The sequence below is a fragment of the Candoia aspera genome, chromosome 6 (genome assembly GCF_035149785.1).
Source record: "Candoia aspera isolate rCanAsp1 chromosome 6, rCanAsp1.hap2, whole genome shotgun sequence".
NCBI lineage: Eukaryota > Metazoa > Chordata > Lepidosauria > Squamata > Boidae > Candoia > Candoia aspera.
Window position 1 is genome coordinate 75,343,387 of NC_086158.1, and position 16,699 is coordinate 75,360,085.

At 38.3% G+C, this 16,699-nt stretch overlaps 1 protein-coding gene across 1 annotated transcript; it reads right to left on the minus strand.

Annotated features, from left to right (window-relative positions):
• Positions 1 to 236: 236 nt before the first annotated feature.
• Positions 237 to 14,426, minus strand: LOC134499504 (lipase member M-like). The gene is made up of 10 exons (XM_063306168.1): positions 14,398 to 14,426; positions 13,119 to 13,230; positions 11,921 to 12,038; positions 11,133 to 11,331; positions 10,624 to 10,733; positions 8,996 to 9,132; positions 6,672 to 6,818; positions 5,310 to 5,381; positions 3,721 to 3,792; positions 237 to 476 (listed from the first exon to the last, which is right to left on the minus strand). The coding sequence occupies exons 2-10, from the start codon at positions 13,221 to 13,223 to the stop codon at positions 243 to 245; spliced, it is 1,194 nt and encodes a 397-aa protein (XP_063162238.1). The 5' UTR covers positions 13,224 to 13,230; positions 14,398 to 14,426; the 3' UTR covers positions 237 to 242.
• Between the last annotated feature and the right edge of the window lie 2,273 nt (positions 14,427 to 16,699).

A 16,699-nucleotide genomic window follows, 5' to 3' on the forward strand; every position in this document is an offset into this window, starting at 1 on the left:
ACCTTGCAGTTTTTTTGATTTCAGAAGTGGTTTGCCACTTCCTTCTTCCTGAGGACAGAGTGACTGCCCCAAGGGGACCCAGCTGGCTTTGTGCCTAAGGTGGGACTAGAATTCATGGTCAAAATGCAATAGCACTTTAAGATTAATGGCTGATGCTATGGTGATAAACATAAGAATTACAGTGAAAATCATTACCTTGCTGCTCAAGTTACCCATTTTATTTTATTTATTTTGGTAAGAGATTATGCATATTTCTTCATCAGATCAATTATTTCATTATACATACGCTGGGGTGCATCCAGACCCCAGATGAAATCGAGATGTGCCCATTCTGGAATGGATTTATGGGAAACAAGATGCTTAATTTGAGGCAGTAAAATGGTAATATCTTTTGGGTCTGAAAGTAAATCTTTTGCTCCGGTCCATACTGCAGTTGGAACTGTCATATCATCCACTTTATATAACGGAGGAGTAAACTAGAAAATATACATAACAATACAAGGTATTAGTTAAAGCTCTGGACGTTTTTTTTAACTTAAAACACTTAAATGGAAGCATATTTAATATTTTTAAATGAATCCTTTATAGTTCTTGGAAGGCTCTACAACCATTAAAAAAAGTAACAATAAAATTAATTCAATAAAATCAAAACCATTAAAAACGATTATAATAAGCGTCATTAAAGTAAAAGGTAAGGTAAAGGTTTCCCTTGACGTCAAGTCCAGTCGAATCCGACTCTAGGGGGCGGTGCTCATCTCCATTTCAAAGCCGAAGAGCCGGCATTTGTCCGTAGACACTTCCGGGTCATGTGGCCAGCATGACGACTCGGAACGCCGTTACCTTCCCGCCGAAGCGGTACCTATTGATCTACTCACATTTGCATGTTTTCGAACTGCTAGGTGAGCAGGAGCTGGGACGAGCAACGGGAGCTCACCCCACCGCGCGGTTTCGAACCGCCGACCTTCCGATCGACAGCTCAGCGGTTTAACCCGCAGCGCCACCGCGTCCCATTAAAGGGTCATTAAAGGAAGTAATAATTAAACACTTGATGGAACAGATGCGTTTTTGCCATCTTCTTAAATATTGGGAAGGTGGGGGGCAACCCCTTTCCCTAGGGAAAACATTCCATAGCCCAGCAGCAGGGGTGGGGGATTTTCTGAAAAGCTTCTCCTGGTGATCTAAATCAAGTGTCAGATTCACAGTGGGAGAATTGGTCCCTCAGATAGCAAGGCCCTAAGCACTTTTGGAGTTATGGATATTCCTGCTTCCCTTTTTAAATTACTCCCTTCCCTCATAGGACTTTTAGTTTTTACTAATTCTTTACTAAATATTGGGAGTGTGTGTAAAGTGTCCTGACCTCAACATGGGCTGTTCCCTCATGAGGGCCCATTCTAACTCCATTCCCATACATTCCAACAGTTTCAGATACGGTGAGAATAAAATTGCCCAGAGTCCCCCGATGGGAGGAGATGGGCAGGGACAAATTAGAAAAATAAAATAAAATAAAAATAAAATAAAAATTCTTGATAGACTGGGTTTGTTTACTTTATCAGTCCTATGTGCCATTCTGACTGTCCACTGACAATTTCGAAATAGCAAAAATAATCAACTATGAACAGTATGGACGATGCAAATGTTGAGGAATCATGTTGGCATGTCATAATTAAAGGACCTGATTCTACATTTATCATGGCTTATTTTATCATACGTACATGAAATGTACACCCATGGTGACTTTTCCCCTTTGGGCTCAGCCCCTAAGTTCCTTTGTCGTTCAAATTCTTCCCAAACTAGTATAACCCAGAAGCTTGCAGTGAAGTTGAGCAGATGAGTGAAGCTAGTACAACTTTATAGGGGTTTGCCATGAGAAGCAAGGAATGGAAAATAATGTAGTGAAATAAGGATGAGATAAAAAGTTCTTAGCAGACGAAGTGGAGCCTGCAAGGACAGAATTGGGATCCTTCTCAGGAGAGAAGAGTGGTCCCTCTGGAGACCTACGTTTGAAAAGTCATAACAAGTGTGGAGCACAATAAGGGGTAAAGACTCCATTGGGCAGACAATTTGACCCAGAGAGGAAACAGTTCTGGAAGAAATGGCTAAGACAAAGAAGAGGAAGTGGTTGGCATATTGAAGCAACAGGGGGAACTAAAAAAAGAGGGAAAGATTTAAAGTCGGACAACATAACTTGAGAGTGAAGAGGGAAAAAGATAAAGCTTCCAAGTAAAAGAAAGACAGAAGATGACAAAGAGTAGATAGCCAAGCTTTCAGCTAGGAGAGCAAGTGGCAAAATTGCTCGCTTGCTTGGGCGTAAGAGGTAAAGGGAGAATGCAGAAAGCTTTTCCCAGTTTGCTGGAGTGCCTGCTTGCAGCTTGGGTTCAAGAGAGGAGAATCCACCCTTGGAGGAAAGCGACCCATGAATTAGCTGGAGAGAAGACTGAGGGCAAGAGAGTGAGGAGTGTGCCTAGCAGGAGGAACAGCTGGAGGAGCAAACTCTGATTGGAGAAAGTGGTGAGCACCTGTGTGGATCCTGGCCATCCAGGATGAAGTACAGGAGGAATCAGCAAGAGCCAAGAATTCAGAGAGAGGAGAAGAAACTGCTCTGAAGAACTAAGGTTGTTGAAGTGCCTGAATATGTTTGGGGTTTAAAGTGTATTGAGCTTTTAAAAAAAAAAAAAAAAGAACTTGCCTGGCTGTGGATGACAGATGGAGAAAAATAGTGGGAGAGAAAGAAACTGCATTTGCCAAGCGGAGTATGAAGGAATGGGATTCAGTCCTATAGAGTTCAATCACAACGGATATGTAAAAGTCATTCTTGATTTCTTGCGTCTGGGTAAATCTGTTTGTAGATTTATGTAGTTAACCGTTCTAATGCAAGAAGTAAAGTAGAGCTGTTCACAAAGTTCTGCTTCTGAGTATTTGATATTCACAGCTGGAAGTATATCTTGGGTATTATTGGGTCAGGGGGAGATGGAATTGCCTCTTAGACTCTCCTGCTGGATGGACATTTTGGTGGCAGACTCAATGGGAAGACGCTCTATAAGAGCTGAAAGAAATTCTGCTTGGCATATCTCTGCAGGGGTCTCAGCTTCAATCCCACACCCATTTTCGATATTGCAGCAGGGACTGCAAGTTATACTAGCAATTTCTATATGCTGTTGGGACCATCAGGGCTCCATCCCCACCTTACCCTTCCTTCCTGGTTATGTCCTGGGAAGTTAGATTCACAACAGTGAACAAACAGACAATGCGATGTTCGTGGAAAATTAAAGTTCAGTTAAAAACAACATTCCTGCTGAACTCAGGATTATTAATGATGAAAAACATACTGCCTTCATGAGGTATCTTGCCTTCATGTTTCACCCCCAATTCCTCTGGATTGCTATTCCTCTGGAATAGCAATCAGAAGACTTTAATGATGGAAAACATCTTGCCTTCATGAGGAAGCTATTTCAGAAGACCATCACTATCAGGGAAAAATAACACTTTCAACTCACTTCCTGTAAATGGGGTGCTTATTTCACCACATTATTTCACCCTTGTTTACCTTTATATCTTCCTTCCCCTTTCCCATATCCTGCTAATAGTTTCTCCAGGGAGAGGTACCTTGGATGGGTTGAATCAGGGTGGATGAGGAAGTCAAAGGTACCAGGTGCCTATGAGTTATTTTCTTTGCTTTCCTCTTTTCAAAAGTTGCCTATAAATAAATGAAGATTTCCATACCTGATTGTGCTTTTTCTTATTCTTCATCTCATCACCCCAGTCAAAACCCTTGAATAATCCACAACGAAAAGTCTAGCAACAAGCCAGGAAGGAAATGAAATACTCTATTACTGGATTAGTAATTATTAATTACAATCATACAGGTACCATTTCCCATTGAATGTAGTTCAAGTTGCAGTGGAACTATAGCTCTGGCAGTAGGAGAGCAGATCTGAACACACACAAACTTTATATGCATGAGACAGATGCAACTTTACACACATGTACCTAGTAGGAAATCTCATTGTACTGTTTTTGAGTAGACACATACAATATTGCAGGGTAAAAGCTGGAGTCAGATATTTATCCTAGAGCTACAGAGCCAGCTTGCTTAAAAACTTGATTAGTTGATTTCAGTTGGACTTCCATCAAAATGCAACTGTTTCGGTCAAACGTAATTCCTTTGACTTTCAAGTCAGAATTATTTAGCTATTTGGCTGAAACTTCTTGTTTGACTAAAACTCTTTCTTCAAGTCATATTCAAGAGTGCTTGGCCCCAAACCCTCCAGCTCCAGTACTCCACTGATATCCAGTCCTGGTGAAAAAGAGATCACCTGAAAGCAAGGGAGGGGGGTGTCCAAAAAGTCAAGGGGATGGCCACAACTACACAATCAAAGCCTGGCTTTCTTTTTATACATGTCACATGTGCAATGCATGTCAGGAGTGGGGCTTGGATCATGTGGCGGCAGATTCAATCTTGACTTCTTTAATTCCTTTCTGAGGATGTTCCTGCCTGATAGCACTACTCCAAGTTGCACTAAGCCTGATATGAAGGACAATGCATGACTTTTCCCCCATCCTGTCCCTTGACTGCTTGCCACCCAGCCTTGAAACAGTTTGGGGTGCAAAGCGTCTTTGCAAATCTGAAACAGTGCTACTGCCTATGCTGCCTGTTGGAAGGCTCTCTGTCTCTTTCTCTGTTTCTCCCCCAGGCCCGCAACTTGGGTCTGTGTCACCCGGGGCAAACATGGATTCTGTGCCCATTTTGGCACCCCCACCGCGGCGCCCGGGGCACATGCCCCGCTTGCCCACCCATTTGTGGCCCTGCTCTCCCCATTTGACTATTTACAAACATGCCACTCTTAGAGAGAAAACATAGGCTTTTGGTGTTCTTTCATAAAAAGAAAAATAAGGTTATAATGCTTTGGCTCATAACTATTCAAGAAAGTGAAAAGTAAGGATTTCCTGCTTGATATAATTTTTATTGTTCTTACTTTTAAAGTATAAGCCGCCACCACCCCCAAAAGAATCAGGCCTTGAAAATAAACAAACAAACAAACATTTAAAATATTTAAAATACAAAATAATGATTGTCATTTTACCTTTGTTATTGTTACCATACATATGTGTTTTTCAAACACAGCAACCCGAACATGTGTGGACTTCAACTCCCTGCTGGCTGGGGAATTCTGGGAGTTGAAATCCAGATACCTTAAAGCTGCCAATGTTGAAAAACACTGCCATAGAGGATGCCTTAATGGCACAAATGAGCAACACTGTTCAAAATTAGCACTTCTTACAATCAACAATATTACAATAAGCAAATATACCTGGCTCCAATGTAATATATTCTGTACTGATGTTCCAGCTGGCGATCGGGCCACATATATGTTTATTCGGCTCTAAAGAAAGGGAGGGAGGGAAGAAGGAAGGAAATTTTAGTCTCCTTGAAATGAACATTGATTTTCAGCCTAATAAAGTGATAGATAGATAGTGATAGATGATGGATAGATGGATGATAGATACACACACACACACACACACACACACACATTCACATACACATGTAGATACATTCATACACACACACACACACACAAAATACTGAACTCACACAAAATACTGAACTGGAGTGCTTATGATAATGCAATTAAAGATATTTTTTTTAAGCATAAGAATTCCAGATAACAACATCTTGTAGATTTTCTCACTTCATTACAGAAGTGCCCACAAGGTGGTCAAAAAAATTCAAGAAGGTGGCCACGACGTTGCAATAGATCTCCTCCCTTTTCTTATGTCCGATGTGCATGTGGACACCCTTGCTTCTCAAAATGCCAATATATGAAATGCGTAATAAATTATGATGGGAATGAAGCTGAGCAAGCCTCCTCTGCAGGGAATTATATCATTCCCTGACCCTTCCAAAGTTTAAAGATTTTGACAGCCCATTAACATTAGAATCTCTCTTTATCTCCTCCCTTGTTCTGTGTGAAGATACAGTATGCTGGAGAAAATTCTGTCTACTACTTTAGCACAGAATCATAAGAAAACTTCACAGAATATTCATTTTCATGGCTCCTTTTCTATCCTTCACTCTTTTTGCTACTGTTCTGGAAGAAACAAGACAGAGAGAAGGATTTCTGAAAATTGTTGGCAATTTAGAAACAGAGCTAGTTATGGGCTGTTTCTTTAGACTGCACTATTAGCTACTAGTGTGATAGTTGGTACTTAAATGCCCTGGATCATTATACAAATCAACAGCAGGGGGTGCTCTTTGTTTTCAAAAATCAAATACTGATTCCAGCCTGTATCAATTTCCTTTCCTTTCCTTTCCTTTCCTTTCCTTATTAACTAAATACAAAAAAAAACCCTAAAGAAAAAGAATACACAAAAGTATAAAAGAAGGGAGGGAAGTCCATATCAGATTTCTTCACTCCACAGCCCATGCTCCACCAATCATATATCAAATGCTTTTTGCTCAAAACATATTTCGGATTATTCTTTCTATATTCTGTTTATGTCTACCTTATTTCTGGTGGATATGGTTAACGGTTACCCATAAAAAGCAAAACTGAAGTTCAGTTGGTTCTATTTAAATAAAGGTGTAATTTTAAAACGGTTGTGGTTAAATAATGTCCACCTACCCTATTTCGTGATGTCGTGACCAAAGGTTGTAAGCAATGAACACTCACCATATTTATATTTCTCATATTATAGCCGCTGAGATGGAAAAAGATGTTTCCACAAACACTAGTGAAAAGGCGCCGGCCACAGAAAGTGGCAAGAATCTTTCTGACTAGCCACTTCTGGGGGAGGAATTCTCTTTTGCCTAGCAAAGCCTACAAAATACCAAAGAAGTTTGTCAGCTGAAGTAATATGTAGTTTTCCTCGTGTCTGGATGTTCTTTACAACTTCTCCTATTGGTACACAGCTATGGAAGATTAACAAAATATTGATCAGGGCTCCCTGGGTGGCAGCAGAATCTCAACCTTGCAGGAAGGAATTGCATGGACAGAAGAGCAGGATTGCAGAGAATGTAAATAGGCAGTAGCTTTAATGGATGGGACTTGGCATTAGGAGAAGAGGAAGGTTCCTCTGTACAGTATCTGAGGAGGTATAGGGAAAAAACCACACAGGATATGAAGGAGAACTAAATATATATATTCTGCACCACTTTTCCCACCCACTCAGAGATTGTCTACTGTCCAAAATTGCTAATGGTTCAATCCACCATGTGTCGGGGGCTGGACAATATTCATATTTAATAAAATGGGTGGCATGCTAATTATTAGCAACTCTTGATATAGGGCTCTTTTCCATTTTGATGGTATGACATCCCATCATTCCATGGATGGGTTCTTCTCCATATTTTATGTATCTCCCTTCTTTCATTTAATAAGAATGTTGGAAATAAGTATATATATTTTGAAAGCATTGAGTGAAGAAGTCAATTACAACTTGCTGATATACAAATTGTAATAAATAAATACGTGCAACATACTATTTTCTGTTCAGTTATCATCATCAGTTTCAATTCATTCCAAATTCCATTTATATTTCAGGAAGCTAGCAAATTGGCAGATAAATAAATAAGTAAATAAGTATAACTTCATTTCAGCAAGTCTTGTACGCTAGTGTGCATTTAGACATGACAGCCCCTTTAGGGTTGTTTGCTATAGTATTGTGGATCAAACGTGGTCTGAGGAGAAATGTATCCAGGCAGCAACTAAGGGGATGCAGGTACCCCAATTATTACTTCATCATACTGTCTCCAGAGTGAAAAATGAACAAAACAGTAAGAGAATGCAATTTTCTTTGAATTGATCAAAAATATGAATAGATAAAACAGTTTGCTCATGAATAGATAATATACTAGGCTATAATATGATGCCTGAAACAATAAATATAAACATTATAGAAGTCCACTCAGGAATTTTATTACATTCAAAGGGATGTTCCTCCAGAAAGTATCACATGATTACACCCTTAATTATTTGCTTATTTGTTTAATGTAATCAATTTATATGGTCACCAGTTTGCTGGAGCTGGTCTGGGAAGCTAAGAGAACATTAAAAACAATAATCAACAAAAATAAAACACATACAGTATATATATTCCAGCCATTAGGCACAGTGCACAGCCTCCTAAGATGGGCACATTTAACATCCTGTCCTAAATGCCTGGGGGGAAAAAACAGGTTTTTAACACCTCCTAAAAGTCTAGTAAGGTCAGGGTCAATAGAATAGGTATAGCAGGGAGATCATTCCAAAGAGCAAGTTCTGCCATGGAAAAGGCACACTTCCTAGATCTAGCCAAAAAAAAGGGACCTGGAGCATGCCCAGCCTGGAAGAATATGTGGGATGGAGAAGGAGGTTCTGTAAATAACCTAGCCTTGGGCCATGTAGAGTTTTATAGGTGATAACCAGCCCCTTGAATTGTATCTGGAAGCCTACTGTAAGCCAGTGCAGCTTGTGAAGTAGCTGTGTTACATGAGCATACCATGGTACACTCATAATTGCCATGCTGCTGAATATTAGACCAACTGCACTTCCAGATGGTCTTCAGTGGTGGCCCCATGTGAGCTCATTGCAGTAGTCCAACTGGGAGGTGAGTAAGGCATGAATAACCATGAGCAGGAATGGGTGCAACTGGCACATCAGTTAAAAGTGGGCAAAGGCCCTCCTAGCCAGGCCTGCTACTTGCTCAGGGGTTATATGCCATATAGACAGGGGCTTCTATTCTGACAGGGGTTAGTCAGAAAGGTCAAGGGGGCAATCATGACTGTGAGATTGAAGCACTGCTCTTTTGTGTTTGTGTGTCACATATTAAAGGGCATCCCTTTGATCGTGCCATTGTGCTTCCATCTTGACTTTGCTGACCAACTTTGCTGACCGACTGATGTGATGCCTCCGAACACAGAAGGAAGGCTATTAAAACTTGGTGAAATTTTCAAATTAAGGAAATGTCCTTTATGACTCTTTGGATGAAGAGGGACTGGAATAAAAAATTAACTTACCTGAAGGAACCTCTCTGGGAGGTTAAGAAGTTTTACTATAGAACTTTTGGCATACTTAATTCTAGTCACAGGGGCTAAGGCAAAAAACATTTTGATCTTCTGAGCCAACTCTGGCATGGTTGAAAATGCTATAAATGCTGAGAAAAATTCAAGAAGAGACCAAAACAGATTAAACAAAAAGGAATAAAACTCAGCAGGAGCTTTCCCTCCCACCCTCCTTAGTTTACATAGCAACATTTCAATATATTGGCCGCATACATTTTAATTCTTTAACAAGATTTTTTACGGAAGTACTTTTGTGTGACTATACATTTTTCTTACACAGTGCTCGCACCGTGCACGCACACACAGAGTAACAGTGGCTTTCTGAACAATGAAGCTCTGTATACAGTACAAACTTTCTTTTGACTTTTACGTTTCTTTTGAAACATCCTATGTACAAATTCTGTTGTGGAATACCGAATTTACTCCACACACCAAATGAGCTCATAGAATGGGACAAGAGGCTGAACCGGTGTCAGGGCCATCCCCAGATGAGTGTTAAAATAAATAAATATGGTGGCTGCCACCGTGTGATTGTAACCACCACTTGGCCTTTTAGTCCACTACCTCTCAGACACCCCTCTGTGTTCTTCTGTACTGCAGTGCATCACACTAGCACCATGCTCCCCTAAGAAATATGCACTTGATGTATATCATGAGAAGTTGTCCTCATGCACAGATCTATCCTTGTCATATGGAAGGAATATGTATATGAATTTGGATGTATATTTGTACAAATGGACAATTAGCAGGGGAGGTAATGACCATTCATGGTAATGACCATTCGTGGCAATGAACGGTGGACAAGGGTAATCCATTTGCAAATTTATTCAATATTGTGAAAGGAATCATTTGATACTGGAATATTTTATACTAAAAAACCTAAAACACTTTCATTATTGTAAAACTTTCAAATTAATAGTCTTTAAAATTGTCCTCTATACCTAAAGCATCTTTTTGACAGAGTCCAACATACCTTAAAGAATTTTTGTTTTTGAGTGGGAGAACTCACATACAGGTCTATTTTTCGTGGTGTAAAAGTTATCAGCAGTTATGTTTGCTATTCAGCGACATAAATGTGGATATAAATATGGAGCAACGGGGTGGAAAGCAGAATATCTGAAGGGCTACAGATAACTTCTGAACCCCTTGGCCCTCCATGTTTAGCTTCACTGCCTCTGCTTTCACCAGGAATTTGATAGCACCAACAGTAGCAGCCGATATTGTTCCCCACCAGCCTCTGTTATTCTGAAACTCTAGCCCAGGCAAACTTTGACGAGGGGAGGGGGTGCAATGGTGCAATACAGTCACAGAAGGAAGATAATGCAACAGTGAGGAAAAAGCATGACCACCCTCTGCTTCAGTTCTTTTCACGGAAGCTCCAAAGGATTATTTCTGGTGATTATTTCTGATGTGAATGGTTATCGGATGAAAGCTATCAAAACTTTCAGGTGAGACTCAAACCCAATATAATGCTACTCTAATAACCTTCTTCTTCCTTCTTCTTCTTCTCCTTCCATATTTGGACTGCTGTTAGTATTACAAAGATTAAAGCACTAAGTAGGTGTTTTTATTCATTAACATACCTATTGCAGCTCCCTGTGAGTAGCCAACATAGTATAACTGTTGTTGGCCAGTTTTCTGTAGAATGAAATTGAGGACAGCTGGAAGATCATACTTTGCCATCTCATCAAAGCTAGAGAAAGATACAAGACACAAGAACCGAATTCAGGAATGAATTTAGAAATCTGATCTGGATTCTAAAGGAAGCCAAAATAATATGGGAATGGTACAGAGTTATCCTCTAAATGGTGTACCAAAAATGCCTACTGTATATTAGGGAAAGCTCCGTATGGAAATACGTCCTGCAATTCTGCAGAATCAATTTGTAGACAGATGCAAACATTGGAGTACTGAATATACAGCATGGATTAGAAAGGATGCATTCATCCCTAGAGCCAGATACCAGGTCTCATTGAATTATTTTGGATCTCACATTTTTATGGCATGGTATGCCATCTATTTTCTCTGTTAGTTCCACTAGAGATTCCATTTCCCTGTCGCAAAATACAAAGATTGCAAAAATTAAATATACCTGAAAGCCCAAAATTCATCTTCACCTACAGACAGATTTTGATGACTTCTGGACCACGTATTTCCCCTGCTGTTTCCAATCCAAACATCATATCCAGCATCTGCGAGGATGAAGCCCAAACTGTTGTGGGCCAAGTTGGTAACCCAGTTGCTTCCATCTCCTAGCAAACCATGCTGGAGAAATACTACAGGTTTCAGACCTGGAGAAAGAATATAACACTTTCCTCAGATATTAAGCTCATTTTGTTTTACTAAGAATAAATGTGTCAAAAGGATGGAAAGAGGGAAAAATTGTGATTATCCATGTAGGATGTATCAGCTTAGATTTCAAAATGTTTCCACACATGGATATATTTCAACTTTAAAGTTACAATAAGATGTGAGTTTTAGCTCCCAAATATTGTATTTATTAAATAGCAAAAATATCCAATGTCATTCTAAATCTTTGAATGTGTCAGGTTTTCTTTATAAAGAACTAAGGTTGTTTCCTAATTTTTGATAGAGGCTGTTCTCCTAGTCAGAATTTCATTTACAGTTGAAACTAAACCTAAAATTCAGGGCAATTCAGATAATAATTGTTATTCTTCCAAATTCACTGGGAGATGTTTAAATACACCATTAATTCCTGTAATGAAATAAATAGAATCCTATACAGTACTCATTAAACTGGAATTATTCTGAATGAAGATTTAAAAATGCCACATTCTTTCATGAAGGTAGTCTTGGAGATGTGCCTCATTTTTTCCTCACTACCTTACCCCTATTTTATATCGTGTAAATTTATCTTACCAGAATCCAGCTGATTTTTTCTGCCGGATGGAATTCTGTTCAAGCTAAGAATATAGCCATCTGCTGTCATGACTTTATACTCCTCGCTCAGGTAGCCTTTGTGGCTAATAAGCTCATTCTGCAACAGAGTAAAAACAAACCAACAAACCAGTAGATTTTTAAAGAATTCCTATTGGGGCACTATCTAATCTTGGCTTCTGAAATGATGTCTGACGTATCTGCAGCTGAGCACTGAATAATTACTAGAGAAATACAGTTTTAGGAAACTAATAGTATGTTACCGCCATAAATGCCTCCCTACCACAGCTCTTCCTCTCTCTCTCTTTAAGGCAGTTTTAATGGTATCTTATACTTTACCCCTCATTTTCTGGGTCAGTGGTTATTTTTTTCTAGGAGATATAAAAATAATGATTGAAATAGCAGCACATTATGCATCTTTTTAAAATAAATATTAACCCAAAAGATCTGAGGGAAGATGTGTGATCAGTTGATGGTGACAGATCATTTTGCCCCAAATCATAAACTCTTCTTGAATCTGGAGTAATTGGGTTTAGGTAGAAATCAAAAGAAACATGTGAATGACTGGTATCTCTTTCTTCCATTTGAAGATCATTTGAATGAAGAGATAAATATAGTGTGATCTTATGTTTGTAAAAATTTGATACAATTTATCCAGCTTTCATCAGGTTTATGGGAAGTGCTCATTGGCTTTTGATTTGTTAGGTATATGGTTGCCTTGTTTTATATTAATAAAGTGGGTGGAAAAGGCATAAGAATCTTGAACATATGTGCACTTGAATACACTTCCAAGACCTTTGAACATGGTTTCAGCAGAGGATGCAAATGAGTATCACATCTCTCTTACCTTTAGGATAACTAATTAGAACAGCTCAGGTAGCTTTCCTTAAGCCACAGGACCTGGCTGCTTTGATGGACGAAATCTAGATCAAATCAACCAATCTGAATAGAGCATACTTTGGTATATTGCAACATATATTAATTACAACTATTAAAAATAGGGGAAGAAAGTCAATCCTGTATAAGTTGATAAAATGGGTGGTGGGTGTTTAACTCGGAGGACCCAGGAGATAGAATGAGTCTAGAAGTGGGCTTTAAAAGTATGAGAAGCACATTTAAAGTTGAGGAATTGTGCTAATGTATCACATTAATTTTCCACGAACAGCCAAAAGCAACTTACAATATTCATAAAGGCTTCTGAATCCTTGGCTCTCTTGGTTCTCATTAGCTGTTTTGAATGGGCAAATCCTTGGAACAGACATATCATAACAATGAATGCCTGCATCCTGTCCCTGTTTAACAAAGCACATAGGTTTCTTAATGACTGTCTTACATGTAGCATAATGAATCAACTTTGCTTGTTAAAAAGCTGTACCAACACAACCATTTTAATGGCTACGGCTTAACATACAAATAAAAAGTCCTTTGGAGCTGCTTGCTAAAATAATTATTTTTCATACTCCAAGCAACTTGCCTCCTTATTTTTCATTGAAACCACAGAATGTACTCAAATATAAGGTTTTTTTAATCATCCCAAGCTTGTTTTATTTTTAAACATAGCAATTTTGTATTCCCCCTGCCCCAAGTTGTTTTAGACAGGTTGATCAGAAAATTCTAAAAGTGTCAGCAAGTCACTGCAAAATGTATTCAGTTCTGAGATAATATATATTTGTCCATCCTGGTCAGCAAAACCTTTTTAGTATGGCTGTTCTCTTGAAAGTATTAATTACTTTCAAGAGAACAGCCATATTTCTGTAACATATTCAGGTCTGAACCTAGATATCTGTACAAGACAACACAACTTGTGATTCAGTCTAGTTTTATAAGCAGAAAAACTGTACATGGAACAAGAAATATTTATGCTCCCCAAAGGAAAAAACAGGGAACAATAAAATCTTACTGGAAAAAAAACACACACACTTCTGTTTGAAAGTACCTTTTCTCTTTTCTAGAAACAGCTACAAATTAGAATCTATATCCATTCAGTTCATTCATGTGAATGAACCTATACATGACCTTCTAGTCACAAAAGGAACTGAAGCAATTTTGCTGATCAATAAACACACTGACATGGAAGAACTTACATATTCAACAGTCACATCACAATAATAATAATAATAAATAATAATAATAATAATAATAATAATAATAATAATAATTGTATGCCACTCAATTCTCAACAACTCTGGCATTTAAAAATTTAAAATTTAAAAAATGTGTCTATGTGTTCTGCTAATCAAGTTCCCTCTCCTTATCCTTTTCTCTCACTATCTTAAGAATAACTAAAGAACGACAGATAAACCATGTAACTCCCTTTATTGCTGGTAGTAGTCCTTTCATCTTTAAAATTCTAACAAAGCCATAGATAGTTTCATGGGGGGAAAAGAAAATTACTAAGCATAAGCTTCTCTATCAACATGCCTCTTCTTGTAGTCCAAAAGATTATAGTTAACACTTACTGGATTTAACATTCACTTGTTCCTCCAAGAATTTCAAATGTTGAGATGGTGACTCTTGACACAATATTTATACCAGAAATGTAAGATAAAGGTGATAGATAAGTTACAACATTTAACCCTTTCCTTGAAAGTATTTAGTGCTGGCATCTCTTTCCATTGCTTCCCCTTATCCTTTTAGCTGCTACTTCAGTTTAGTAATATTGAAAGGAGCTCTTTGAAAACCAGATCCTGTTTAGGCATTCCTTATGTTTTTAGGACTGGTGTAGATAAGTGAGATGTTCGAGCTACTTCAGAGAGTATTGGAACATTGAAGGGAAAGAATTTCAAATACCAATGCTTTGTCTCACTCCGTGGACTTCTAATCAGAAGAAGATGTTTGTTTTTACATTTTCCAGCACATTCCCTGTGTGTGCACTGCAAAGAATATATTATTCATAAAATTTCAAGGATTCACTTTGCCGTTGCTTGATATCCAGACACCTGGGCTCATAGATCCTATGAGTTCCATCACTGGCAGGTTTGGAAAACATGCTATCATCTATTTTATATAAGTCCAGCATAATTTGAACATTTGGATCCTATCCTATGATTAACAGGTCACTCTGTCAAGTGCAAACCAAAAGTGGCAAGGATCTAAGCACATTGCATTGAACCTGTTTAAACGTGCTTCCACACAAACTATTAAAACCCGCTTTTCATTGATAAACAACCTGATCCCTCAGTGTCTTCAGGAGCACAATCACATGGGTTGTTCCAAGGAAAAAATACCTTTTTCCCTTTGAAATGCTTTGTAGCCCTGAACTATAAGACCTACAGAGGTCATGGCCTCCAAGAGAATTCAGATTTGTTATCTATCCAGGGCTAATATATGCCATTGTCATTAAATGAAAGTATCATTAAAAGATGTATAGAAATAAGCCAAACAAATAAATACTTTGTAATTTCAGAAAAGCCCATGTTGTCTTTTGTCATTATATACCCTCAATGAATTTTCCATTGGATTTTTCCTTGATTTTTACATTCACAGACATGTACATAAATTACACAAGATAAGGGATGATACTACATTATAGTATGGATGACTATGATAGGCATTTAATATCATTCTTTTGAGCAGAGTGTTCAAACTGCTTTGCAGCCATTGTCTACATAATGAGAGTTGACTAATATTAGCTTTGCAGCTTTGATTCTCACTTAATATTTTGTAGAATATGTCTATTCAAATAAATCAACTAAAGTTAGTTATGACTTATATGACATTCAACCCTTTGTGTTTTCACTGATCCTTCAGAATATTTTAAATAAAGAATAATGTATGGTATTTGAGATTGTTTAATCAGTTTAAGTCTGGCTTCCAGCTTTGTAGGTTGTATTTTTCCTCCAAGGGTATGCATCAGACTCCTGCATTTCATCTATAATTGGTCTGAAATTTTGCTGGGTCTTCACTTTGGCCAGACTGAATGCATTGCCCTCTGCTGTCTTGTTGGAGCACTACAATAATGTTCCCCAACCCTGATGCACGGGGAACAGCTCTGTGGAAGCACTGGAATCAAATGTTCTTCTGTTCTTTCTACATAGAAACCCAAACAAGTTTTATTTCTCCTAACTTGAAGACATTTTCTGGAAGAAAGCGTGATTTTATTTGCCCCGTCTCCTGACCATTGTTCAGATACATCCTTCCAGGTTGCCCAATTCTGCATTTCTCTATGTACTATTTGCCTTTACTCAGATCTGGAAAATCTATCTATCTATACATCTCTATTTTTGCTTGTTCTATTTTTCTCTGATTGTGACCTTATGACCATAATAAATATTTGATTTGGAATACTTCTGATCAAATTAGCATATCGTCATAATGTGTTGTGATTGTCTGAACCGGTTGGTTGCCTCAGGTTTTATTTTTGCCAGATATAGTATATATTTAAATCTTACAAGATGATGCTGTACAGGTAATGCATGCTATATGCCAGCAAATTTGGAAAACACAAGAATGGCCATCAGAGTGGAAAAAATCAACTTATATCCCCATACCAAAAAAGGGGAACACTAAAGAATGTTCAAACTATTGAACAGTGGCACTCATTTCACATGCCAGTAAGGTAATGCTCAAGATCCTGCAAGGTAGACTTCAGCAGTTCATGGAGCGAGAATTGCCAGATGTACAAGCTGGGTTTAGAAAAGGCAAAGGAACTAGGGACCAAATTGCCAATATCTGCTGGATAATGGAAAAAGCCAGGGAGTTTCAGAAAAACATCTATTTCTGTTTTATTGACTATTCTAAAGCCTTTGACTGTGTGGACCA

Excerpts from the sequence above, each read along its gene's own strand:
- LOC134499504 (XM_063306168.1), bottom strand. The coding sequence starts at position 13,223 with ATGCAGGCATTCATTGTTATGATATGTCTGTTCCAAGGATTTGCCCAT. Across the intron at positions 12,039-13,118 it reads CAGAAGCCTTTATGAATATT|AATGAGCTTATTAGCCACAA; the intron begins GTAAGTTGCTTT and ends ACTCTGTTGCAG. Across the intron at positions 6,819-8,995 it reads TCCCAGAGAGGTTCCTTCAG|GCTTTGCTAGGCAAAAGAGA; the intron begins GTAAGTTAATTT and ends GGTATTTTGTAG.